The 21,299-nt window shown below is 42.5% G+C and overlaps 1 protein-coding gene across 1 annotated transcript in view; it reads left to right on the top strand.

The window, feature by feature from the left end:
• ccdc92ba (coiled-coil domain containing 92Ba) overlaps positions 1–21,299 on the top strand; it is an 84,167-nt gene that overhangs the window by 12,198 nt on the left and 50,670 nt on the right. Inside the window, exon 2 of the mRNA XM_060848319.1 lies at positions 6,553–6,700. Coding sequence (XP_060704302.1) covers positions 6,571–6,700 — 130 coding nt within the window. The 5' untranslated portion in view covers positions 6,553–6,570. The remainder of the gene's footprint in view (positions 1–6,552; positions 6,701–21,299) is intronic.

Genomic DNA, 21,299 nt, shown 5'->3' with positions numbered 1-21,299 from the left:
GTGGATCTAAAGAGTGCAGCACGTGCTCCTGCTTGGCAGAGCCTGTGGTCAGCGACGTTTCTTTTTTAAAGAAGTCGTCATAGAGATGTACAGCAGGGAAACGGACCCTTCGGTCCAACTCGTCCATGCCGACCAGATATCCTAACCTAATCTAGTCTCATTTGCCAGCACTTAGCCCATATCCCTTTAAGTGAAAGTGAGGACTGCAGATGCTGGAGAATAGAGTCGAGAGTGTGGTGCTGGAAAAGGCTTTTGCCTGAAATGTTGATGCTCCTGCTCCTCGGATGCTGCCTGACCCGCTGTGCTTTTCCAGCACCACACTCTGGACCATATCCCTCTAAGCCCTTCCTATTCATATACCCGTCCAGATGCCTCATAAATGCTGCTATTGTACAGCCTGTTCTTGATTTTCTTCCTTCCTGAATTGTAAAACACTGATGGGAGCTGACGGACTGTTTCTTGCACAGCTCTGCAAGCCGTCTCAGCAGGAACTGTACCAAAGCATCCTTGACTCAACTCTCAGTTTGCCAACTTCTATCTGAAAACTTGACCAGAATTGCTTGATTGTTTCTTTCTGGATTGCTGGTGGTGGCACTTCCACCCTTGGCTCACTTGATTGTATAGCATTGCCTCTAAGTGTTGACTGCCTGTTATTCATAACCTGTCAGTCAGATATTTGGCTGATAATACAGCAATGCCCTCAGCCTCAGTATTTGTGGTTCTGGGGGCTAAGGCCTCTCATGATCAACTTCTGAACTCTGTCCGTTTGTACTCTCTGAAATGCTTGTTACTGGCATCACAGTTTCATTCTTGATTTTTTCAATTCTTATTCAAAGTAATCAATTGTAACTGCATTTTTCTGTCCAGTACACCAAGTAAGATATTCCACCAGGGATATTACTTGAATCGAGAAAGCTTTTTTCTAACAAGGTTAGTTGGGAAATAGAAAGAAATCCACATATCACTCATTGATAAATAACATTATTAGCAGCACTGATTCATAACATTGATGTACAGCATACAATCCACTCAATAGAGGATTATACGCCGGTGAACCTATTTTGAAATAATAGTACCATGTTTCACTTTAATGATTGGGTCAACTGTTTGTTTGAAAATTAAAGTCCAAAGACGTAGATTGACCATGCTAAATTGCTCATCGTGTTCAGGGATGTTCAGACTAGGCAGGTTAGCCGAGGGAATTGCAGGGTGATAGGGATAATGTTGGTCTGGGTGGGATGTTTTTCAGATGGTCAGTGTGGACTCAATGGGTTGAATTGGCCGCTTCCATATGTATTGATTCTATGATTTTAAAGACATTTTACTCCATAACGTGCAGTATCAGTGAGGGCAGAAATTTACACTGTTAATATCAAACTGTTATACACCTTCCTATCTGGGTTGATAAATGCAAATGGAGACATGACCCATGTTGACCTAACAATACACCAGGTTCAATGATCTCCACTGGGAATGATATCTAGAAAGGCTACAATTTATCTTTGGTGATTCCCCTCCCCTACTCCTTTGCTGAAACAGTTTCTCCTAATTATCATCATTGCCTCCTGGCAATTGTGTCCCAGATTGTTTTTACCTACCTGATCAATGACTGCAGATGCTGGAAACCAGATTCTGGATTAGTGGTGCTGGAAGAGCACAGCAGTTCAGGCAGCATCCAAAGTGCAGCGAAATCGACGTTTCGGGCAAAAGCCCTTCATCAGGAATAAGATTGATCGGCTGAAGTCAAGAATAGCCCCTTGAATAAAAATCAAAATCTGCTGGAAATATTCAGCAGGTTTGGCAACAGCTTTGGAGTCAGAAACAGAGTTAATGTTTTCGGCCGGATTCATGGTCATTACCTTGAATCCTGAACTCTGTTTCACCTTTCTCCATCGTTGTCACCAGAGTTAGAACATAGAACATAGAAAAATACAGCGCAGTACAGGCCCTTCGGCCCTCGATGTTGCGCCGATCCAAGCCCACCTAACCTACAGTAGCCCACTTTCCTCCATATGCCTATCCAATGCTCGTTTAACTGCCCATAAAAGGGGAGAGTCCACCACTGTTACTGGCAGGGCATTCCATGAACTCACGACTCGCTGAGTAAAGAATCTACCCCTAACATCCGTCCTATACCTACCACCCCTTAATTTAAAGCTATGCCGCCTCGTAATATCTGACTCATACGTGGAAAAAGTTGATGAGCATTTCCAGCATTTTCTCATTTGGAGGGTGTTTTCGAGTTGTTGCTCTGCAGCAATTTGCATTTGTATAGCCTCTTGGAGATGCCGTCGGAGAATCATGCAGCACAGGAAGAGCCCATTGAGCTGCTGTGCCTATGTCAGCTCTTCCAAAGAGTTGGTCAATTAGGAGAAGTCTTCTGAACATACTTGGTCTTGTTGTGCTGATACTGAATATTTACAGAGTTAGCTGAAGTAAGGAAAACGTTAACTTGTATTTACTCACGGGATGCTGGCATCTCTGGTTAAGCCAACATTTATTGTCCAGAGAGCACTTAGCAGTTAACCACATTGCTGTGGATTTGGAGTCATATGTAGGCCAGACCAGGTAAGGATGGCAGATTTCCTTCCCCAAAAGACATTGATGAACCAGACAGGTTTTTCTCACCAATAGATTTATGGTCATCATTAGTCTCTTTAATTCCAGATTTTTATTGAATTCAAATGCCACAGTGGGACTCGAACAGAGGTCCTCAGAATATCAGCCAAGCTTTTGGCTTAATCGTCTAGTGATGGTATGCGGTTGTCTCCCCAACTTTATTGGTAAAGGTGCTTACTCAGGCTTCACGTTGTCACATGGTTGCAAGACAAAAGCAAAATCATCACAGAGAAGAGATATATACTGTCTCAACTTTGACATTAATACACAGGTAACTCCTTGTACTACAACCTGCTGTCTACTTTCCCTGCAATGAATAACCTGCCACACTTGTCAAGGTAGGTCATTGAGGTTCACTTTGCAGTGGGATTGGATGTTCATGAAAACATCTGGGAGCCTGACACAGAGAGAGACAAGGAGAGGAGAACATTTTGAGTTCCATTTCTGTGACGATATGGGAGCTCAGACACCTTGAAGACTGGGTACACTAATTGAAAATAAAAGTAGAATACGGGAGGAAGGTGGTTGGAAGAATTTCATGGCATTACAGTTGTAACCAAAATATTGGTCAATGTATCGATGGCTGCAGCTTTGAAAATACAATGAAGGTGGGATTTCTGTTTGAAGTGTGATAGGGTTAATACTTGGGCAGCATGAAATAAGGACTTGTTAATGGCTTTTGAGTGGAGATTCCATCTTGTATTCATTGAGATTTTGATTTGGGGCTTGGTAGCCAATTAATGTGACAACTTAAATTATGACGACAGGTTTCATGGACTAGACTTGTACACCCAAGAGAATAGGAGTTTAATAGTGATTTATTGAGGTGTCTGAGATTGTCAAAGGAGTTGATGGTGCAGAAAGAAAGACAGACTGTGGGGCCATTACCTTAAATTAAAGCCAGGATAAAGTCAAGATGGATATCTTCACACAGAGGGGATTAGAAATGGGAATTGTCCCCCTCCCCTTCCTCGCTCCCAAAAGAAAACCACCTTTAAATAATCAGCTGGGGATCAATTGAAAATTTCAAAACTGAAATGGATAGGTTTTTGCTGGGGAACAATGTGAAGAGATGTGGGATTGAGTGAAGCAGATGGGTTCAAAGTAGAGATTGGCCAGGATCTAATCAGCTGGTAGAAGATGAGTGGGGCTGAATGGCCTGCTCCTATTCGGATAAGACAAATGGCAAAGACACAGCAGGTTAATTAGTATCGGAGGGAGTCTTTTGGATGGTGATGTTTGGAACTGGATGGATCAGACCTGAGGAGATTCCTAATAGGACCGACCAAACCAAGGAGGCAAGCAGAAAGCAATCGGCAGAGCTTACAGGATCAAATGTGCCAAATCTTTCTTCATTGTGTGGGGCCTGAATAAGGAGGAGATAAATTATGTTTGTCATAAATAATAATTTTACAGTTGCCGCAAATGTTTCTTATTCCTGCTTATTGTTGCTTTTGTGAGGCCAGTTATATTTTGTGGTTCACATTAAAAAGGCATCATTGATAAAGGAACATTAAAAATAAAACCAAAGAACTGTAGATGTTGGAAATCAGAAACAAAAATAGAAATTGCTGGAGAAACTCATCAGTCTAGCAGTATCTGAGACGAGAAAGCAGAGTTAATATTTCAGATCCAATGACCCTCTAGAACATTTATAAAGGAGTGCTACCCTTCTTGAATTTACAGAACACTATAATTCAGAGTGCGCACACAGGATTTTGCATGTGGGTTTCAGGATCCTGCCATCGAGTTCAATGGAGGGTGACTTAAGTTTTTGACTTGTGTGTAATTTTCCTCAGCATGACCAATGAATGGCCAGAGGTCAGGCTGATTAGCCAATCAGCAATGGTGTGAGGCAGTCCAATCAGACTGCTTCCAAAAGCAGTATCAGGATGCCACATCAGGGGAAGTGAGACTGGACATATAAACTGATCTTTGTAGGCACCCAGGCTATCCTCCAGCTCTCAGGCAACATGGAGAAGCTGAAAGCCCTCGATTCTGCCCCTGGAGAATCTCGATGGTAGCCTGGAGCCTGACTGGGGAAACCCACTTCGCCGCCTCCTTCTCTGGGCCTTTACTTATCTCAGTCGGTTACTCAGAGTTAACACAAGGATAGCCCTCCTTGGGGCAAGATATCCTCAGATCAGGTGGAGGCAATACAACACCTAGTGGTGTGTGATTCCCTGTCTGTCTGCCTCAGTTCCCGACCCTGACTGGGCCTTAAAGTCCTTGACCATGTGTTTGGTCAGAGATGTGGGAGAGGCTCTGGTACTACCACTGGACCAGTAACCCAGAGGCCTTGACTAATGTTTTTGGGGATGTGGGTTCAAATCCCACTTGGTAACTGGTAGGATTTAAGTGCTATGAATTAATTATTAATCAATTAATAAATAAGTCTGTACTTGAAAGCTAGTTCTACTGGTGGTGGTTAATAGTTTAAAAACAAAAAAAAAGGTCACGGTGGTTTGGTAGTGGGAAAACCATTTGGTTGTGTGCAATAACTCTTCCAGATACAAAAGAAAATGAAAGCTAGTCTCAGTGATGGAGTGAGAGGACCATGAAACTGTTGATTTGTTGCAAACCTTTATTTGTTTCATGGTCTGGAAATCGCTCTCTCTTACCAACCTGGCCAAACTGTTACGTTCTTTTCCCGAGGTTTCACACACGAGATACAATTTGCACACACCAACTTAGAGTCCTAGAGATGTACTGCATGGAAACAGACCCTTCGGTCCAACCTGTCCATGCCGACCAGATATCCCAACCCAATCTAGTCCCACCTGCCAGCACCTGGCCCACATCTCTCCAAACCCTTCCTATTCATAAACCCATCCAAATGCCTCTTAAATGTTGCAATTGTACCAGCCTCCACCACATCCTCTGGCAGCTCATTCCATACATGAACAGTTAAAGTTTATGAAAGCTTGTACAAGCTAGATGACCCCCTTTTACCCCCCTTGCAGGCATGCGAGGTTGCGTCAAAGTGAGTCACTGAACAAAGAAAACACATCCTCTTTATAGAGGTCAATTGACCATGCTTACAGATGCTTGGCCACTCCCACACCGTCACATACCACTCAAGACAACCCCCAGTTATTCACAATCACGTTAGCCCAGGTACAATGGCAGGTACAATTATCATCCTCTGAGATAATGCCAATGCTAATGCCCTGATCCTGGGGAATCGTTATGCAGATGATTTCCTGACTCAGTGATTCCCCAAGTCAATGTTGTTGTGATGTGTCCGAGCTTCAGTGGATGGCTAGAAAGCATTTCTGAATGGAAGACATTGAATGATAATAGTAGGGGGAGTAGTAGCAAATGACTGTTGAATTGGAGTGGGAGTCATTCGCATTCTTGCATGACTGTTGTTCCCACCCACTTCCAGAATGTTCACTCAGTGCAGTTTAACTCTTTACATTAATGTTCAGAGAGATATTCCCATTTAGTTTTTTAACATTACAACACGACTCCGAACTCCCATCAACATCCTGGCACTTGGATGTGGGCTTGGAATCTGCTCAGTTGAGGCAAATAGAGGTGGGCAGCAAATGCTGACCTTGCTAGTGTTGTCTGCATCCCATTTTAGAAATGCCAAAATCCATAATTCATAAGTGTACAACCAGAGTGCTTTTCCAAGTGGCATTTTGTAAACAGACACGTGCAGAATAGTAATGTATAATAAATCAAGCATCATTAAATTTGCAGCGTCCTTTGCAAGTGAAAAAAAATGGTTTCCTTGTGAAATGCTGTTTTTTGCAGAGGAACAGTGAGGGCACTGCACAGGGGCTCAGTGGGTTGGAAATGGTGGCTCATTCAGTTATGCAAAGGGGAGGATTTATTGCCGTATCTGTAAAGGTCTCTGAACACGTTGACTGTGCTTCACATCATCATCCCTCCTGATCATTAACCTGTCCTTTCCTCCCGGCTCAGACTGTTTACCCGGTCACCATGGAGATCTCATCACTGGAGCGGCAGCTGCAGAGCGTTCAACGAAACATCGCCTTTTTAAAGGGGGAACACATGGACCTACTGCATGGGCTACACATGGAGATCCTGCAACTGCAGAAACGCTGCACCGGTGAGTCTTTGTCGTCACTTTCAACCCGAAAGGAGGGGCAGTGGGGTTGGTGGGCAGGTGGCGAGGGCAACCGTGCCTTTTATGTTTGGTAAAGGTGCAAGATTGTACAGTTGGTTTCTCTGCTCTTGGCCATGACGAGGAAAGAGTTGCTCCAGTTAGTCATCTCTCCTTTTAAAATGATCTCCCATGACGTTGCTTGTGAATAGTTCAGAGCAGAGTCCAGTTGTCGGGGTGGGAGGTGGGAGGGAGCACGGAAACTAGGAAATAATTGCCTGCATCCAGACTGCTGAGCTTTTCCAGCAAATTCTGTTTTTGTTTCTGACTTCCAGACTGCAGGCTTAACTTTTAGGAATGTCCATGTAGCATGTAGCTAGTTGGGATGTGTTTCGTTCTACAGCTTTAAATGTCTACTATATCTAGATCTCTAAATCCCTTCTCTTTGTTCTTAAGATGTTGGCATTGCTGTCACAGCCTGTATTTATTGCCTATTCCACATTGTCGTTCAGCTGGCAGTGTTGAGTCACCTTGCAGAGTTGCTATAGTTTGGGTGGTGTAGATACACCCATTGTGCTTATGGAGAAGGAGTTCTAGGGTTTTGATCCAACAAGATGGAAGGATTGGTGATAGGATGGTGTGTGGTGTGAAGGGGAATTAGCAGGTGCTGGATTCCTGTCTGCCTGTTGCCCTTGTTTAGGAGAGTGTTGAGATTTAGAAGCTGCAGAGTAAAGAATCTAGACTTTTCTTTTGATTCAGATAAAGATGAGTTACAATACTATGCACTTATGTACTCTCCCTGCTGTACCATTTAGGCAAGGCTCATGTTATCTGTTGAGTACAAGTGGGAGCTGTTTGCTGTAATTGAAGGAGGACCCATTATTTGTGTTTTCCCATTTCCTCACAGGATCTGTCATTAAACTAGCCCACTGTACTATAATAGACAGTCATCTGCACACAGCTTTCACAGTAAAATTGCCTGATCCTTTAATCCCAAAGTATTCTAATACACCAAGTTTGCTGAGAACTGCACTCCTCTTTCTAGTTTCTAACCTCAGTTCATTTTTAATTTTATTTTTATTCACTCACTCGACGTGGACAGCACTGTTCAGGTCAGTGTTTATTACCTATCTTTACCTGCTCAGAGGGCACATTGCTGTGGGTCTGGAATCACATGTAAACCAGACCAGGTAAGGGTTGCAGTTTCCTTTGCTAAAGGACATTAGTGAACCAGATGGGTTTTTGTCTTGATAGTAAATAATGATTTGATGGTCATCATTACATTGCTAATTCCAGATAGTTATTGAACTCCAATCCATGGCAGGATGAACTAAAACCCACAGAACATTACCTGGGTCTCTGGATTATAATATAATATAATAGTGTAGTGATAATATAATATAATGGCCTCCCCTTAATCTGTTGCTGACTGTGCCACTGGTTTGATTTAAGGGGGAATGGGGCACATGTAAATGCCAAAATGGTTGTTGAATCATTAAAGTGAAATCTTGCTCAGATGATGTGAAGCTGTCTGGAAACAATTGGCATTATCAGCCTGAACAGGAGCTGACCTCAGGGAGGGTTTGGAGGTTTCTAAAGAAATATAAGGGACTGATTTTTAATTTACTGAAGTTGGTCAAGAGGAACCTGTAAAAGGCAAGTTTTGTACTGAGTCTGGATAACAAATGTTTCTCACACGCTCGACTCATCTACTTATGAAACAACAACTGCAGAGACCCAAGAGTTGTCTAATGAACCAACTGGATGCTACAATGGAGATAAGAGGGGGATATTGTTAGGACTATACTGGATGGAACAGAGGGACAGGAAGCTGCCATGTGTCTGTGAATCACCATTTGATGAGGTCCTAACTGAGCTCGGACCTTACTACATACATTAGCCTTTCCCCAAATCCCTCAATACCTCACTTTAATAAAAATGGATCAGTCTCTGATTTAAAACTAATGATTAAATCAGCATTGATTACTATTTAGATAAATTATTTTTAACTTCTGTTGCTCCTTTTGTGTAAAATGAAATCCGAGCTTAACCTAAAGAGAATGTCCTCAGCGAGTGGAAACAGCAGTTGATGTAATAAGTGCTTTGAGTTGGTTATCTAAATTCCAGGTTCTATAAACCCTACTTTGTTTAAATAAAAAAGGAAAATAATTTAAATTAGTCTCAGCAGATCTGGCAGTATCTATCGTGTGTTAAATAGAATTAATATTTCAGGTCTGCGATCTTACATTAGAAGTTTGCATAATCTCTTGTAATTTAACTCTTGGACTTGAAGCATCATTCTGGTAAACCTGTGCCAGACTGGATTAGGTGCATGTACTCAGACGGGCTGAATGGCCTTCGTCATTTACAGTCATTCCCATCTGCCTGACCAGATATGTTTTTTCATTATTCTGTCATAAGATGTGGCTGTCATTGACTGGACCAGCATTTGTCATCCATCTCTTATTGCCCTCGAATTGAGCAGCTTGCTGGACCAGTGCAAAGAGCAGTTAAGAGTCAATCAGATTACTGTGGGTCTGGCGTCACATGTAGGCCAGACCAGGTATGTACAGCAGACTTCCTTGCCTGCAGGACATTTGACATGAACTGTCCAAATTCTAAAAAATATAATTAAGGTTTAATTTTTAATTGATAGAAGCAGTGACTTTAGGGTCATATGTACTTTTACTATAGGGTCCTCATTTAAAACACCAAACAGTATCTCTCTAAACACTGACTCAGTGCACATTTCCAACATTTATCATTTTGATTTCCAGTTACTGGCATTTCTGTTCCATTCTTGAGCAGATTTAATATTGCGCTGTGTGTGATCCAAAATAAAAGTGAGCAAAAGGCACGGTGGCTCAGTGGTTAGCACTGCTGCCTCACAGCACCAGGGTCTCAGGCTTGGTTCTACCCTCGGGCGACTGTCTGTGTGGAGTTTGCACATTTTCCCCGTGTCTGCGTGGGTTTCCTCCGGGTGCTCCGGTTTCCTCCCACAGTCCAAAGATGTGCAGATTAGGTAAACTGGCCATGTTATATTGCCCATAGTCCTAGGTGCATGAGACAGAAGGAACTGGGTCTGGGTGGGTTACTCTTTGGAGGGCCTGTGTGGACTTGTTGGGCCGAAGGGCCTGTTTCTGCACGGTAGGGAATCTAATCTAATTTCAGTCTGATTGTGTAAACATTGCTGCCTCTGGTTCCCTCATCTCGAAGTGAACAATATTGCACAGGCTCTGAATGTCACCTAGTGAACACTGTCTCACTTAAAAACTGTCACTGCAATCTAGCCTTGCAATGAGCGCATTTATAGCTGCACAGAAAGTTTTGTTTCTATAATGATCTCATCCAGCACGCTGACACTTCATCCTGGTTGAAACTGATCATTCGAGAGCAGGGGACAAGGAGACTGTCTGTCTGATTGGGCAGCAATTAGTCAACTGCATTGATCGCACAGCCTCTTTGTAGTGGGTCACTGGTAAAGGCTGAAAGCAAATCTGCTTTGTTTGGGGAGAGAGAGAGAGAGATGTGTGTATAATCATCTTAATTAACAAGCAAAGGCAAGACTTAGACAATTAATGGTAGTGTTGTAGGACAGAAAGACATGGATATTCAGATGTATAATTCTTTGAAATTTGTAATACAGGTACATAGGATAGTTAAGAAGGTGTTTAACATGCTTGCCTTCATGCCCTGACCTTTGAGTATAGGAATTGGGACATTATGCTGAGGTAGTACAGAATGTTGGTGAGGCCTCTTCTGGAGTACTGTGTGCAGTTTTGATCTCTCTGCTATAGGAAGAATATTATTAAGCTGGAGAGGGTTCAGAAGAGATTTACCAGGGAGTTGCCAGGAATGAGTTAGAGAGAGAGGCTGAATATCCTGGAACATTTTTCACTGGAGCAATTAAGGGGTGACCTTTATAGAGATTTATAAAATAATGAGGGCTGAAGAAGGGCTCATGCCCAAAACGTCGATTCTCCTTCTCCTTGTGACCTGCTGCGCTTTTTCAGCACCACATTTTCAGCTCTCATCTCCAGCATCTACAGTCCTCACTTTCTCCTAAAATAATGAGGGGTATAGGTAAGGTGAATGGTAGGTGTCTTTTCCGTACAGTGGGGAATTTCAACACATTTTTAAGGTGAGAAAAGAAAGATTTATAAACAAACATAAGGGGCAATTTTTTTTTGCACAGCGTGTGCTTTGTGCATGGAATAAACTTCCAGAGGAAGTGGTGGATGCAGGTATAGTTACAGCAATTAAAAGAGAAGTACATCAATAAGAAATGTTTGGAGGGATATGGGCCAAGTGCAGGTACGTGGCACTAGTTTAGTTTGGGATTATGGTCAGCATGGACTGGTTAGACCGAAGGGTCTGTTTCTGTGCTGTATGACTCTATGACTCCAGACTTTTGCTAGACTTGAAATGGATTGACCTCAGGAAAAACTGATCCTGACTACAAACAGCAAGGATGGATCAGGCAGTTTATGTCTGGTCCATCTCTGATACTGTGGATAATTGAGGCTGAGACATGGATCAGTTGCTTGTAGATGGAAAGGAAGTGAATGGTGATGGCATAAGGGGAGCCAAATGCCAATGCATAAGGCAGACTAGGAAATTATAAAGCATGATCCAGCAGTGTCTGTGTGGAGACACCTATTCCAGCTGCACATGAAATATTTGAAGGTATCCTGTTCAGTGTATTTGTGTTGTGATGTGCACGTACCTATAAAAGTGTATGTTGTAAACTGCTGTCCATCACTGTCTGCTAGGGAGTAGGCAGTGGATGTACAATCTCATGCCTCTGACAGAGTAAAGCTGCAAACCAGGTGCCTCTACCTAAATCCCAGGTGCCCTTATGTGTGTCAAGGCCACCAGATGTATCCACGTTGTAGTCCTTGAACTGAATTCATATTTCGCTTTCTTCCCACAGATGCTTTCAGATCTGCTGAGTTTCAGATCTTCAGCATCCACTGTTCTTTAGTATTAATTCACCAAAATAAAACACTCACTTGCTTGCCTTTTTAAAAAAAATTTATATGATTCAAATGAAAATGGATCAGAAGTCAAGCTTTTTATCGAACGGGTTAAAGATTGGTTTATTGCAAGCTGCTGCTGAATGTTCCTAATAAAGTTATTAACTAAAGAACTAAACAACAGACTCCCACACTATGGCTGAAAGGTCCAAAAAAAGTTGATGATAGGGATGCAATTGCTAATCCAACGAACAGTAAACTAACAGTGGACTAAAGATGAAAACAAGGACTGCTATGTTAAATAGAATGTTTGAGAAGGAAGCCCCAAAAGGTCTCTGGTAGAGACCATTGCTTAGTTCCTTATTGCTGTAGTCAAGAAGTTAACAATTGATGTTGGATCCAGCATATGTGATGACTTCTGTCAGTGAATAGTTGGACTCAAGTGGACTCAAGCCAGTCAACAGACTTTGGGAGGGAAAGGAGGCTGCTTTGTTCTCCACCAATTCTGTGGTTTTGACAGTTTTGTACTGTGTGACCTTCCTTCAATATAGCAGTATTCAGCCTTTCCCTTGTCCTCAGTGGTTCTCACAGTGGCCTTTCGGAGACTCAATGCACCAGTTAGGTGGACGATCCATTTTCATGCAATTTCACTAACAGAAATGCCTGCTCCAGACCGTGGACTCACTTTTCTAACTGTGAAGGCTGATTAGCCCATGTTCTGAAGCTAAACTCATCTGTCACGTTTTAGCTGAGGTAATCAGCTTTCCGGATCCTTTATCTGTTCAATTTGAATGGCTCCTACTTTGGTATTTGTTGGGAACAGGGTGAGCTGTTTGCATGCCAGAAGCCCAGAGTGTTGTCCAGGGTAAATTACAAATGTTTTCATTTTCTAACTTAAGACTGAGGTAACACATTTCAATAGGTTTTGAAATAATCTAGTGCAACAGTCTTAGCCAGCTGTGGCTTCCATCTTGAATAGGTTTTTTAAAACCTAATGACCAACATATATATTTTAAAGTGGAGACATTCTCATAACATGCTTTTTTTCTTTAAAAATACCTACGATATTAGAATAACCTGTTTGTAAGATGTATACCTGGTGCGGTGCAGGGATTTGTGGTGCTGGAAAAGCACAACAGGTCAGGCAGCATCCAAGGAACAGGAGAATGGTCCTGCTTCTCGGATGCTGCCTGACCTGCTGTGCTTTTTCAGCACCCCACACTCGACTCTGATCTCCAGTATCTGTAGTTCTCACTTTCTCCCTCTGCAGGCATTTGGAAATGCCAGCTAGGGTAAGAAAATTCTTGTCAAGGAATAACATTATTGGCAAAGAGGAGTATCACTGACTTAGAATGCAAACAGGCAGAAGCTTTATGCACAATTAATATTAATACTTACCATTTCTCTGGTTGAGGCCTGGCACAATACACTTATCCAACATGTGTCAGTCTTTTTTTCCCACAGCTCACTGGACTTCTGAGATCTTCTCTTGGTTACTTCACCCTGGTCTCTTCAGTCAACGTGAATGTTGCATTGTTAAATGACTACAAATAGCTTTTTTTTTAAACTTTGTCAACCCTTCAAGATATCTTGTACCTTTAATCGAAGGTGTTGCTTGGGGAAGAAAATGTATGTCATTTAAACTGTTAGACAAATGAGCTATTTGTTTCACTGGTTAAACCCTGTAGGCCATAAAGATGGCTGTCCTGACCAAATGCTGTGCACAGGTTCAATATCAGCTGGACAAATAACTCATTGCAGATGAGATGAGATTTACCAGGGTGTTGTTGGGTGTGGAAATTTTGAGTTATAAAGAAAGGTTGGATAGACTGGAAATTTTTTTCACTGGAGCATAGAAAGTTGAGAGGTGACCTTATAGAGGTGTATAAAATCATGAGGGGTATTGATAAGGTAAGTGGTATTTGTCTTTTCCTTAGGGTGGGGGCTTTCATAGAATGGGGCACATTTTCAAGATGAGGGGAGAGAGATTTCCAAAGGACATGAGGACCAAATCTTTTACATAGAGCGTGGTTCGCATGTGGAATGAATGACCTGAGGAAATGGTGGATACTGTTACAACATCTAAAAGACACTTAGAAAAGTACATGAACAGGAAAAGTTTGGAGGTGATAAGGGCCTGGAGTAAGCAGGTGGGACTAATTTAGTTTGGGATTATGTTCTGCATGGACTTGTTGGACAGAAGGGTCTGTTTCTGTGCTGTATGACTCTACGACTCTGAGCTTCTGTCACCAAATGTTTTATCAGATTAGGATCAGCTACAAAGCTCTTGGAAGATCCTTAGGCTGTGAAACATGCCATACCAATGCGTGTTTTACCTGTAAAGGAGGCTTCAACTTTGAGTTAAGGATTAAAGTCTGAAATTAGGTGAGAATAGCCACTGTTCATTTTTTTTTAAAATGCTATTTTGACTTATTCCTGTTGCTTAAGTAGCTTTAGCCATCCGTTATACATAGTCAAAACCTAATCATCCAACCTAAAAGTACACTGTAACCCGATTTAATATACCAATGGAATAGTTAGTGGTCAAAAACGTGTATTTGCAAAAGAATACGAAAAGATACATGATCTATTTAATGTATTTCTGCATCTGGCAAACACAGGATACCAAAATTGTTCAGAGGATTCGGCAGTGTAAATATCTTTTAAAATTTCTACTAATGCAAGGGGAGGGAAATGAAGAACAAGGTGATGTAATCTCAAAATTCAGGAGAAGAATCACAGACCATTTTTCCACACTCTGTGTACAGAGGAAATCTGGAATTCTGACCATGATTCTAAATGTCTGAGGACAATTGGACAATTTCAAGACTGAGATCGATTAGCTTTTGTTGGTTACAGGAATCTGAGAATATGGAGCGGTAGGGCATAGTTCAACTGTGATCTAGCTGAAGGGTTGCACAGGCTCAACATTCCATCCTCAGTCAGTCAGCATCTAATTGTTCTTCCACTCTTGTTCCTAATGCAACCTGAGACATTATTACCATAATGTTAACACAGGAAAGGTCAACACATTGAACTATTTGCTGAACCCTTTGCCATTATCAGTTGAACAGTGCTCATCAGGTAGACTGTAAATCCTCCTGAGTAACATCACTTGATGAACAATACTGGATAGACCTTCTTGAGACTCACCCAGTTCAGATGCCCATACTATGGCTCAAAGGTCCAAAAATAGTTGTTAATAGGGTTGCAGTTGCTAATCCAAAGATGCCCACATACCCTTTTAGAGGTGAGAATGTCCAGTTGAGGCACAGTGTTAATGAATAAGAGTCGTGTTATCTTGTCAGGTGTGAAGGGCATAGTAGCATTATGTGTTTCTTTCAAAACCAAAGCCCCAAACCTCATTGCTGGCCATTAGATCAGGTGAGGAGGTTCAATACAATTTCAAAATCAGACCCTTCACTTAAGCTCCATTGTTGCAATCTCACCTCCGAGTCAGAACCCACTCCTGGAACTTCAGTGCAGTAATGTCAGGGTATAATACTGTCTTATGGATGAGGTGTGAAATCAAGGCCCTATCTTCCTTTTTTTTTGTCATTCATTCATTCATAGGAACTGGGTGTTGCTGGCTAAGCCAGCATTTATTAGGCAAAAGTGAGGACTGCAGATGCCGGAGTAGAGTGTTGCGCTACAGAGCGCACAGTAGGTCAGGAAGCATCCGAAGAGCAGGAGAATCAACGTTTCCAGCAAAAGCCCTTCTTCAGGATGGCAAAAGCCATTCCTGATGAAGAGTTTTGGCTCGAAACGTCAATTCACCTGCTCCTCGGATGCTGCCTGAGCTGCTGTGCTTTTCCAGCAACACATTCTCAAGGCAGGCATTCATTGTCCATTTCTGATTGCCTAGAAGACAGTTAAAAGCCACTCGCATTGCTGTGGGTCTGTAGTCACCATTAAGCCAGACCTAGGTAAAGTTGGCAGATTTCCTTCACGTAAGAACATTAGTGAACCATATGGGATTTTACAACAATCCACAGTGGTTATATAGACACCAGTAGGCCAGCTATTTTTGAAATTCAAATGTGATCCAAACCCATGTCCCCAGAAGAGCCTGAGGTTCTGCATTTACTAGTTTAGTGATGTCAAGGAAGCAATACCTTCCTTGCTAATTAGCTGTACAACATCCCATAATAATTTTCAAAATGGAGTTGTCGGTGCTGTCAGCATTTAGTGAGAGCTTGCTGTGCACAAATTACAAGCTGTGTCTCCCACATTAAAACAATGACTGCTTTTCACAGATACTGCCATATTATAAATACTTAAGTTGTGAAAGTGCTGCATAAGTGCATTGAATAAAACAAAGAACTGTGGATGCCGACGATCTGAAATAAAAAAAATGCTGAAGAAACTCAGCAGTTCTGGCATCATCTGTGGGAAGAAAACAGTTTCAAGTTCAGTGACTCTTTATCAGAACAGGGTCACTGACTTGAAATGTTAACTCTCCTTTCTTCCTACAGATGCTGCCTGACCTGCTGAGTTTCTACATAAATGCATGTCCCTCCGGTCTTCAAGTAAGCCTTGTATTTTGTACATGATCTCTCATGCTTGGTAACGTTTGTCTAGTCCTTTAATACTTTCACTAATGCATTTAACTCAGCTATGTGGATGGGTAGATGTTGGAACTGTTGTGCTTGAAGAATGAAAAGTTGAGAAGGGGCCTGGATTGAATAGGTCAAGAGGAACTGTTTCCACTGATAGAATGATCAAAAGAGGGAAAGAATTAAGATAAGAATTGTTTCTTTTGCTAGTTATGGATCAGACCAGATTTCCTCTCGATGTACTAAGAAGATAGCCTAAAGCTAAACTTTCTCTTATTTTAAAGGCAAGTGCCAGGCAATGTATTCTGGATGCAATTGGATTGGTCAAACTACCAGATTTGAAGCAAAACATGCTTTATTCTCACACACTAGTTCAAATACAACAAAAGAAAGAAGAAACTGGAAAAACCTAACTCTCTCGGAAAACTTAACAGAATAGTAGATTATTTAACTACTAAGCGTAATTGTTACAATTATAGTAACATGCTATAAACACCCTTGACAAAGGCAAATTTAGTAAACTAGGTTGTTTCACAGGCAATTCTCCAGTCCAGGAGGGGGAAAAAAAATCACAAGAAAACTCTGCAAGAGCGTGTAGCAGGGAAAGATGTACTGCAGCTTCCAAACCCCTGCTTGAAGACCGTAGCAACTGCTGCTACTGGAAACTAAAACTAAAAATCCTAGTTCTATGGGAGTCTGACCCACCCATTCAGGCTGCTTCTATTATTCCAACTTAAAAGGAAACCAAGACTAACAAACTGTCAACTCTTATAGCTCTAGTAGACTGTTCGATCTCTCTCTCTTTCTCTCTCTCTCTCTCACCCTTTCCTCATAAAAATAATCCATAACAAAATATTCCTCTAAAAGCCATAGTATTGTCACACAATGAAGACATGAGGAGAAGCCTTGTCATACAACGAGTGGTTAAGATCTGGAATGTGTTGCTGACAGTGTGGTGGAGGCAGGTTCCACTGAGGCACCTAAGAGGGATTTGGTATATTAACCCTGCACGTTCTTCCTTTATGGTCATGGGGTTGGAGGAGGTGGAGACGGAGTGTCATGAGATGCATTGCTCGTTTAGAAAGCCAGTACTGACGTGATGGGCTGAACAACCTCTTGTGGTTCTCTAACAGCTATGTGTGACTATTCACTGAGGCTTGAGGAGGAAATGTGACGCTGGGGTGGGGGGGGGTGCAAACACATTTTCCCAAGCAAATTCTTGTTTCCTAGTGTGCACTCTGAAAGGGTCTCCGTCTAGGCTGTCCACTTTTCAACTGTCTATGTTGCCCCAATTATTTCAGAGTCTGAAGGAGACTGGAAATTGCTGGGAATGTATGGTATGATCCATCATGGAACTGAATCTCAGCAATTGGAAATGGAGACAGACAATATCACTCTTCACCCCCATTAGTCTAGACTAGAAACCTAAGAGGTGATCAGATAATGTACCACAACACACATGACTTTCACCAAGCGGCTGAGGACGATTGCCTCATGCCCTGGAAGCAAAAGAGCTTTTTGTAACCCGCTGCTGTCTCCGTGAGTAATGGTTCCCCAGTGTAGCTGCTGTAGGAATGACAGAACCCGCTGGTCTCTGTCTCCATCTCTGTCTCTATCTTTCTTTCTCTCTCTGTCTCTCTCTCCAGCACACCAGATTTTCAAAGTCACTGAATTCTCAAGGTACAATGAGGTTTGAGAGGAACTTAAAGCATTAGGTCAGCTGCCAGTAAACTATTGGTTGAAATTCAATCCGTACTGTACAGTGCAGGAATGTAGCCAAGGAGAATGTGGTAATGCTGAATCAGAGCTGTAATACCTTGTGCCGGCACTCCACATAAACTGCTATCTTCAGTGAAATACTGAGGACCACAAGGAGGTACTGGATTGCATGCATTAAACAACAACATTTGTATAGCACCTTGAACATATTGGATTGTTCCAAGGCATTTCATGGGAGCATTATATTTATAAAAAAAAACAAAGGGAGATATTATTCAGGTGACCAAAAGCTTAGTTAAAGGGATGGTTTTAACGAGATACTTTGTGTGGTAATGAGGTAGAGGAAAGGGACGTCCAGAGCTTGGCATCCAAATAGCTAAAGGTTAAATCTCTGTTTTTGTCACTAATGATTGGCCAAAAGATCTCTGTTTATAAACAAAGGAGATGGAGACAGAACATATCAATGTATCGGGGCAGAATGGGATCTCTGCTTTCAATAAGTTGTTCGTGTTTATTAAGGATTAGTGACTCTCCCTTTGTTTTTCCAAAGGGCCATTTAAGCATTTACCCCTGGTCACTTTTGCTTCAATTTTTATCCTTATTGCCTGAATATTAAACAATAGTCTCTAAGCGCCAATCAGTTGAAGCACATGTAATTTTCTTATATTTCTAATTATATTTTAGTTTAGATCTATGATTACTGTATTTGGGAGTTTCTATTCTTAAATATGTTTGATAAAGGTGTTGTTGTGGAAAGACTGGAATATAATGGTCTCTTCTTTGTGAAAAACAGGTTTCATGATTGAAGTCATGTATTTGTCTCTAATGCTCACTCCCCCCAACCTCCAGATAGGGGTGGAGTGGGAGGAGATTGATATATCAGTAGTTTTATGGGCTTAAGTATTTTTATACTCAATTTGGTTGCTATTTTCAGACAATAGTCATTTTATGTTTTGCTCTCCTGATCTTTTCTTTTCTCTTCTCCACTGCTCCTCTTCCTAGCAACCATCTTTCCGGTTCTTCCTTCAGTCCCGACAGTGGCCTGCAACCACGGCTGATATTCTGAAACCGGGACTTTCAGTTCCCTCTTGGGATGCTCCAGTGTGCCCATTGAAGCTACCACCTGGCCTCCTAATCCCAACCCAAGCTGTCCTATAATTGTCACCTATCAGCTGTCTTGCCCAGTGTGCCCACAGGGTGCCTACCTCACCAACCTCCTTTCTGGTTCACTCACCCAGCCACCACTCCAATGGATCAATTGTCATTGAAGAGGAAGGAAGCCATATTGCCTTCATCACAGAGGCAAGCCACTTCCATTTCCGCTCCATTGTGGGGCTCCACCAATCCGCTATGGAATCCCCGCACATGCATGTTTCACTTCTGACTTGTACATTCCAGTGGTGCCTGGTCAGTCTCTCAGCCATTAACATCAGCCTGTCTAAAATTCTTCCTCCTGGACCCGAGCTGACATTACCCCAGCTTACTATGACCTTTCTGTCCATGCAAAGCCTTAAACTTAAAATTCTCATCAAGTTTAAATCTCTTCATGATATCACCCCTCCTTTACTCAGTAACCCTCTGCAGCATCTACATGGTGCGTTGCTATGCTTTTGTCCTTTTGTGCATCATCTTTATTGCACCCAAAATTTAGACGATCGTTCATCTCACCCCTCTTGCTTAAATAAGACCCACTTTAAAACTCTTTGGGTCATCCTTCCGATGTTTTGTTCTTCTGTGTCTTGACATTTATTATCTTTGATCCGTTCACGTGATGTGAGCATATTTGCAATCTCCTGTGTGCCCTTGAGGAGATTCATTCCATGGGGTGTAAATACACCACTGTGCCGATAGGAAGGGATTCCAGAATTGTGACCCAGCAACAGTGAAAGAACCAAATGATATACTTTCAAGTCAGGATGGTGAGTGGCTTGAAGGAAAACTTGCAGGTTATACTGGTGTTCCCATGTATCTGTTGTTCTTGTCCTTCCTGGTGATCATGGTAGAGGTCATGGGTTGGACGGTGCTCTCAGAAAAGGTTTGCGTTACGGCAGGGTATCTTGTAGTTGGCATACAACTGGTGCCACTGTGCATCAAAGGTGGAGAGAGTGAATATATAAAGGCAGTTGGAGTGCCAATCAATTGGCCTGCTTTGTCCTAGTTGGCATCAAGATCCTTGAGGGTTGTTAGAGCTGCAGTCATCCAGACAAGTGGGGAGTATTCCATCACACTCCTGGCCTATACCTTGGAGATGGTGGAAAGGCTTTGGGGAAGCCTCTGTTAAGTTACAGAATTCCTTAGCCTCCAATCAGCTCTTGTAGCCACAGTATTGATATGGCGGGTTCAGTTTACTTTCTGATCAATGGTCACCCCCCAGGAGGGTGGTGTTGGGAGAATTCGATAATGTTAATGCCAAGAGGCAATGATTTGATCCTCTCATGTTGGAGATGGTTATGTCCTGGCTCTTGTGTGACAGGTGTGTTTCCTGGTACTTTTTGAATCAAGCCCAGATATTGTTCAGGTCTTGCTGCATTTAAACATGGACTGCTTCAGTATCTGAGGAGTTGTAAATGACACTGAACTTTATGCAGCCACCAGTCAACATCTCATTTTTGACCTGATGGAGAACAAATGAAGTAGTTGAAGATGATTGGGCGAAGGAAACTACCCTGAGCAATCCCTGAAAAGATATCCAGTTACAATTCCTTACATGCTGGGTATGACAACAACCAGCAGAGAGTTTTCTCCCTGATTCTCATTGACTGCAATCTTGCTCGGGTGCCTTGATGCCACACCCAGTCAAATGTAGCCTTGACCTCAAGAACAGTCAATCACCTCACTTCTTGAATTCAGCTATGATGAGCTTAGGAGCAGAGTGGCCCTGGTGGAACCCAAACTGAGCACCCCTGAGCGGGTTATTGATGAGTAATTGACACTTCCCTTCATTTCACTGATGATCAAGGTTAGACCAATCAGGTAGTTGTCAGAGTCGAGAGAGTGGTGTTGGAAAAGCTCAGCAGGTCAGGCAGCATCCGAAGAGCAGCAGAATCAACGTTTCAGGCATGAGCTCTTCATCATGAGTGAGGCTTGTGAGGGGTGGGGGGGAGGCGGCGGAGGAATGAGGAAGCTGTTGAAATCCACATTGATCCATTGTGGTTGCAGGGTCCCAAGGCGGAATATGAGTCGTACTTTCTCCAGGTGTTGGGTGGTAACGATTTGGTGATGGAGGAGACCCAGGATCTGCATGTCCTTGATGGCGTGGGAGGGGGAGTTAAAGTGTTCAACCACGGGGCAGTGAGGTTGGTTGATGCGGGTGTCCCAGAGATGTTCTCTGAAACAATCTGCAAGAAGGCGTCC

Source organism: Hemiscyllium ocellatum, chromosome 31 (assembly GCF_020745735.1).
Source record: "Hemiscyllium ocellatum isolate sHemOce1 chromosome 31, sHemOce1.pat.X.cur, whole genome shotgun sequence".
NCBI classification, from domain to species: domain Eukaryota; kingdom Metazoa; phylum Chordata; class Chondrichthyes; order Orectolobiformes; family Hemiscylliidae; genus Hemiscyllium; species Hemiscyllium ocellatum.
The sequence above is the reverse complement of the archived record's forward strand: the minus strand, read 5'-3'. Positions and strand labels throughout refer to the sequence as shown.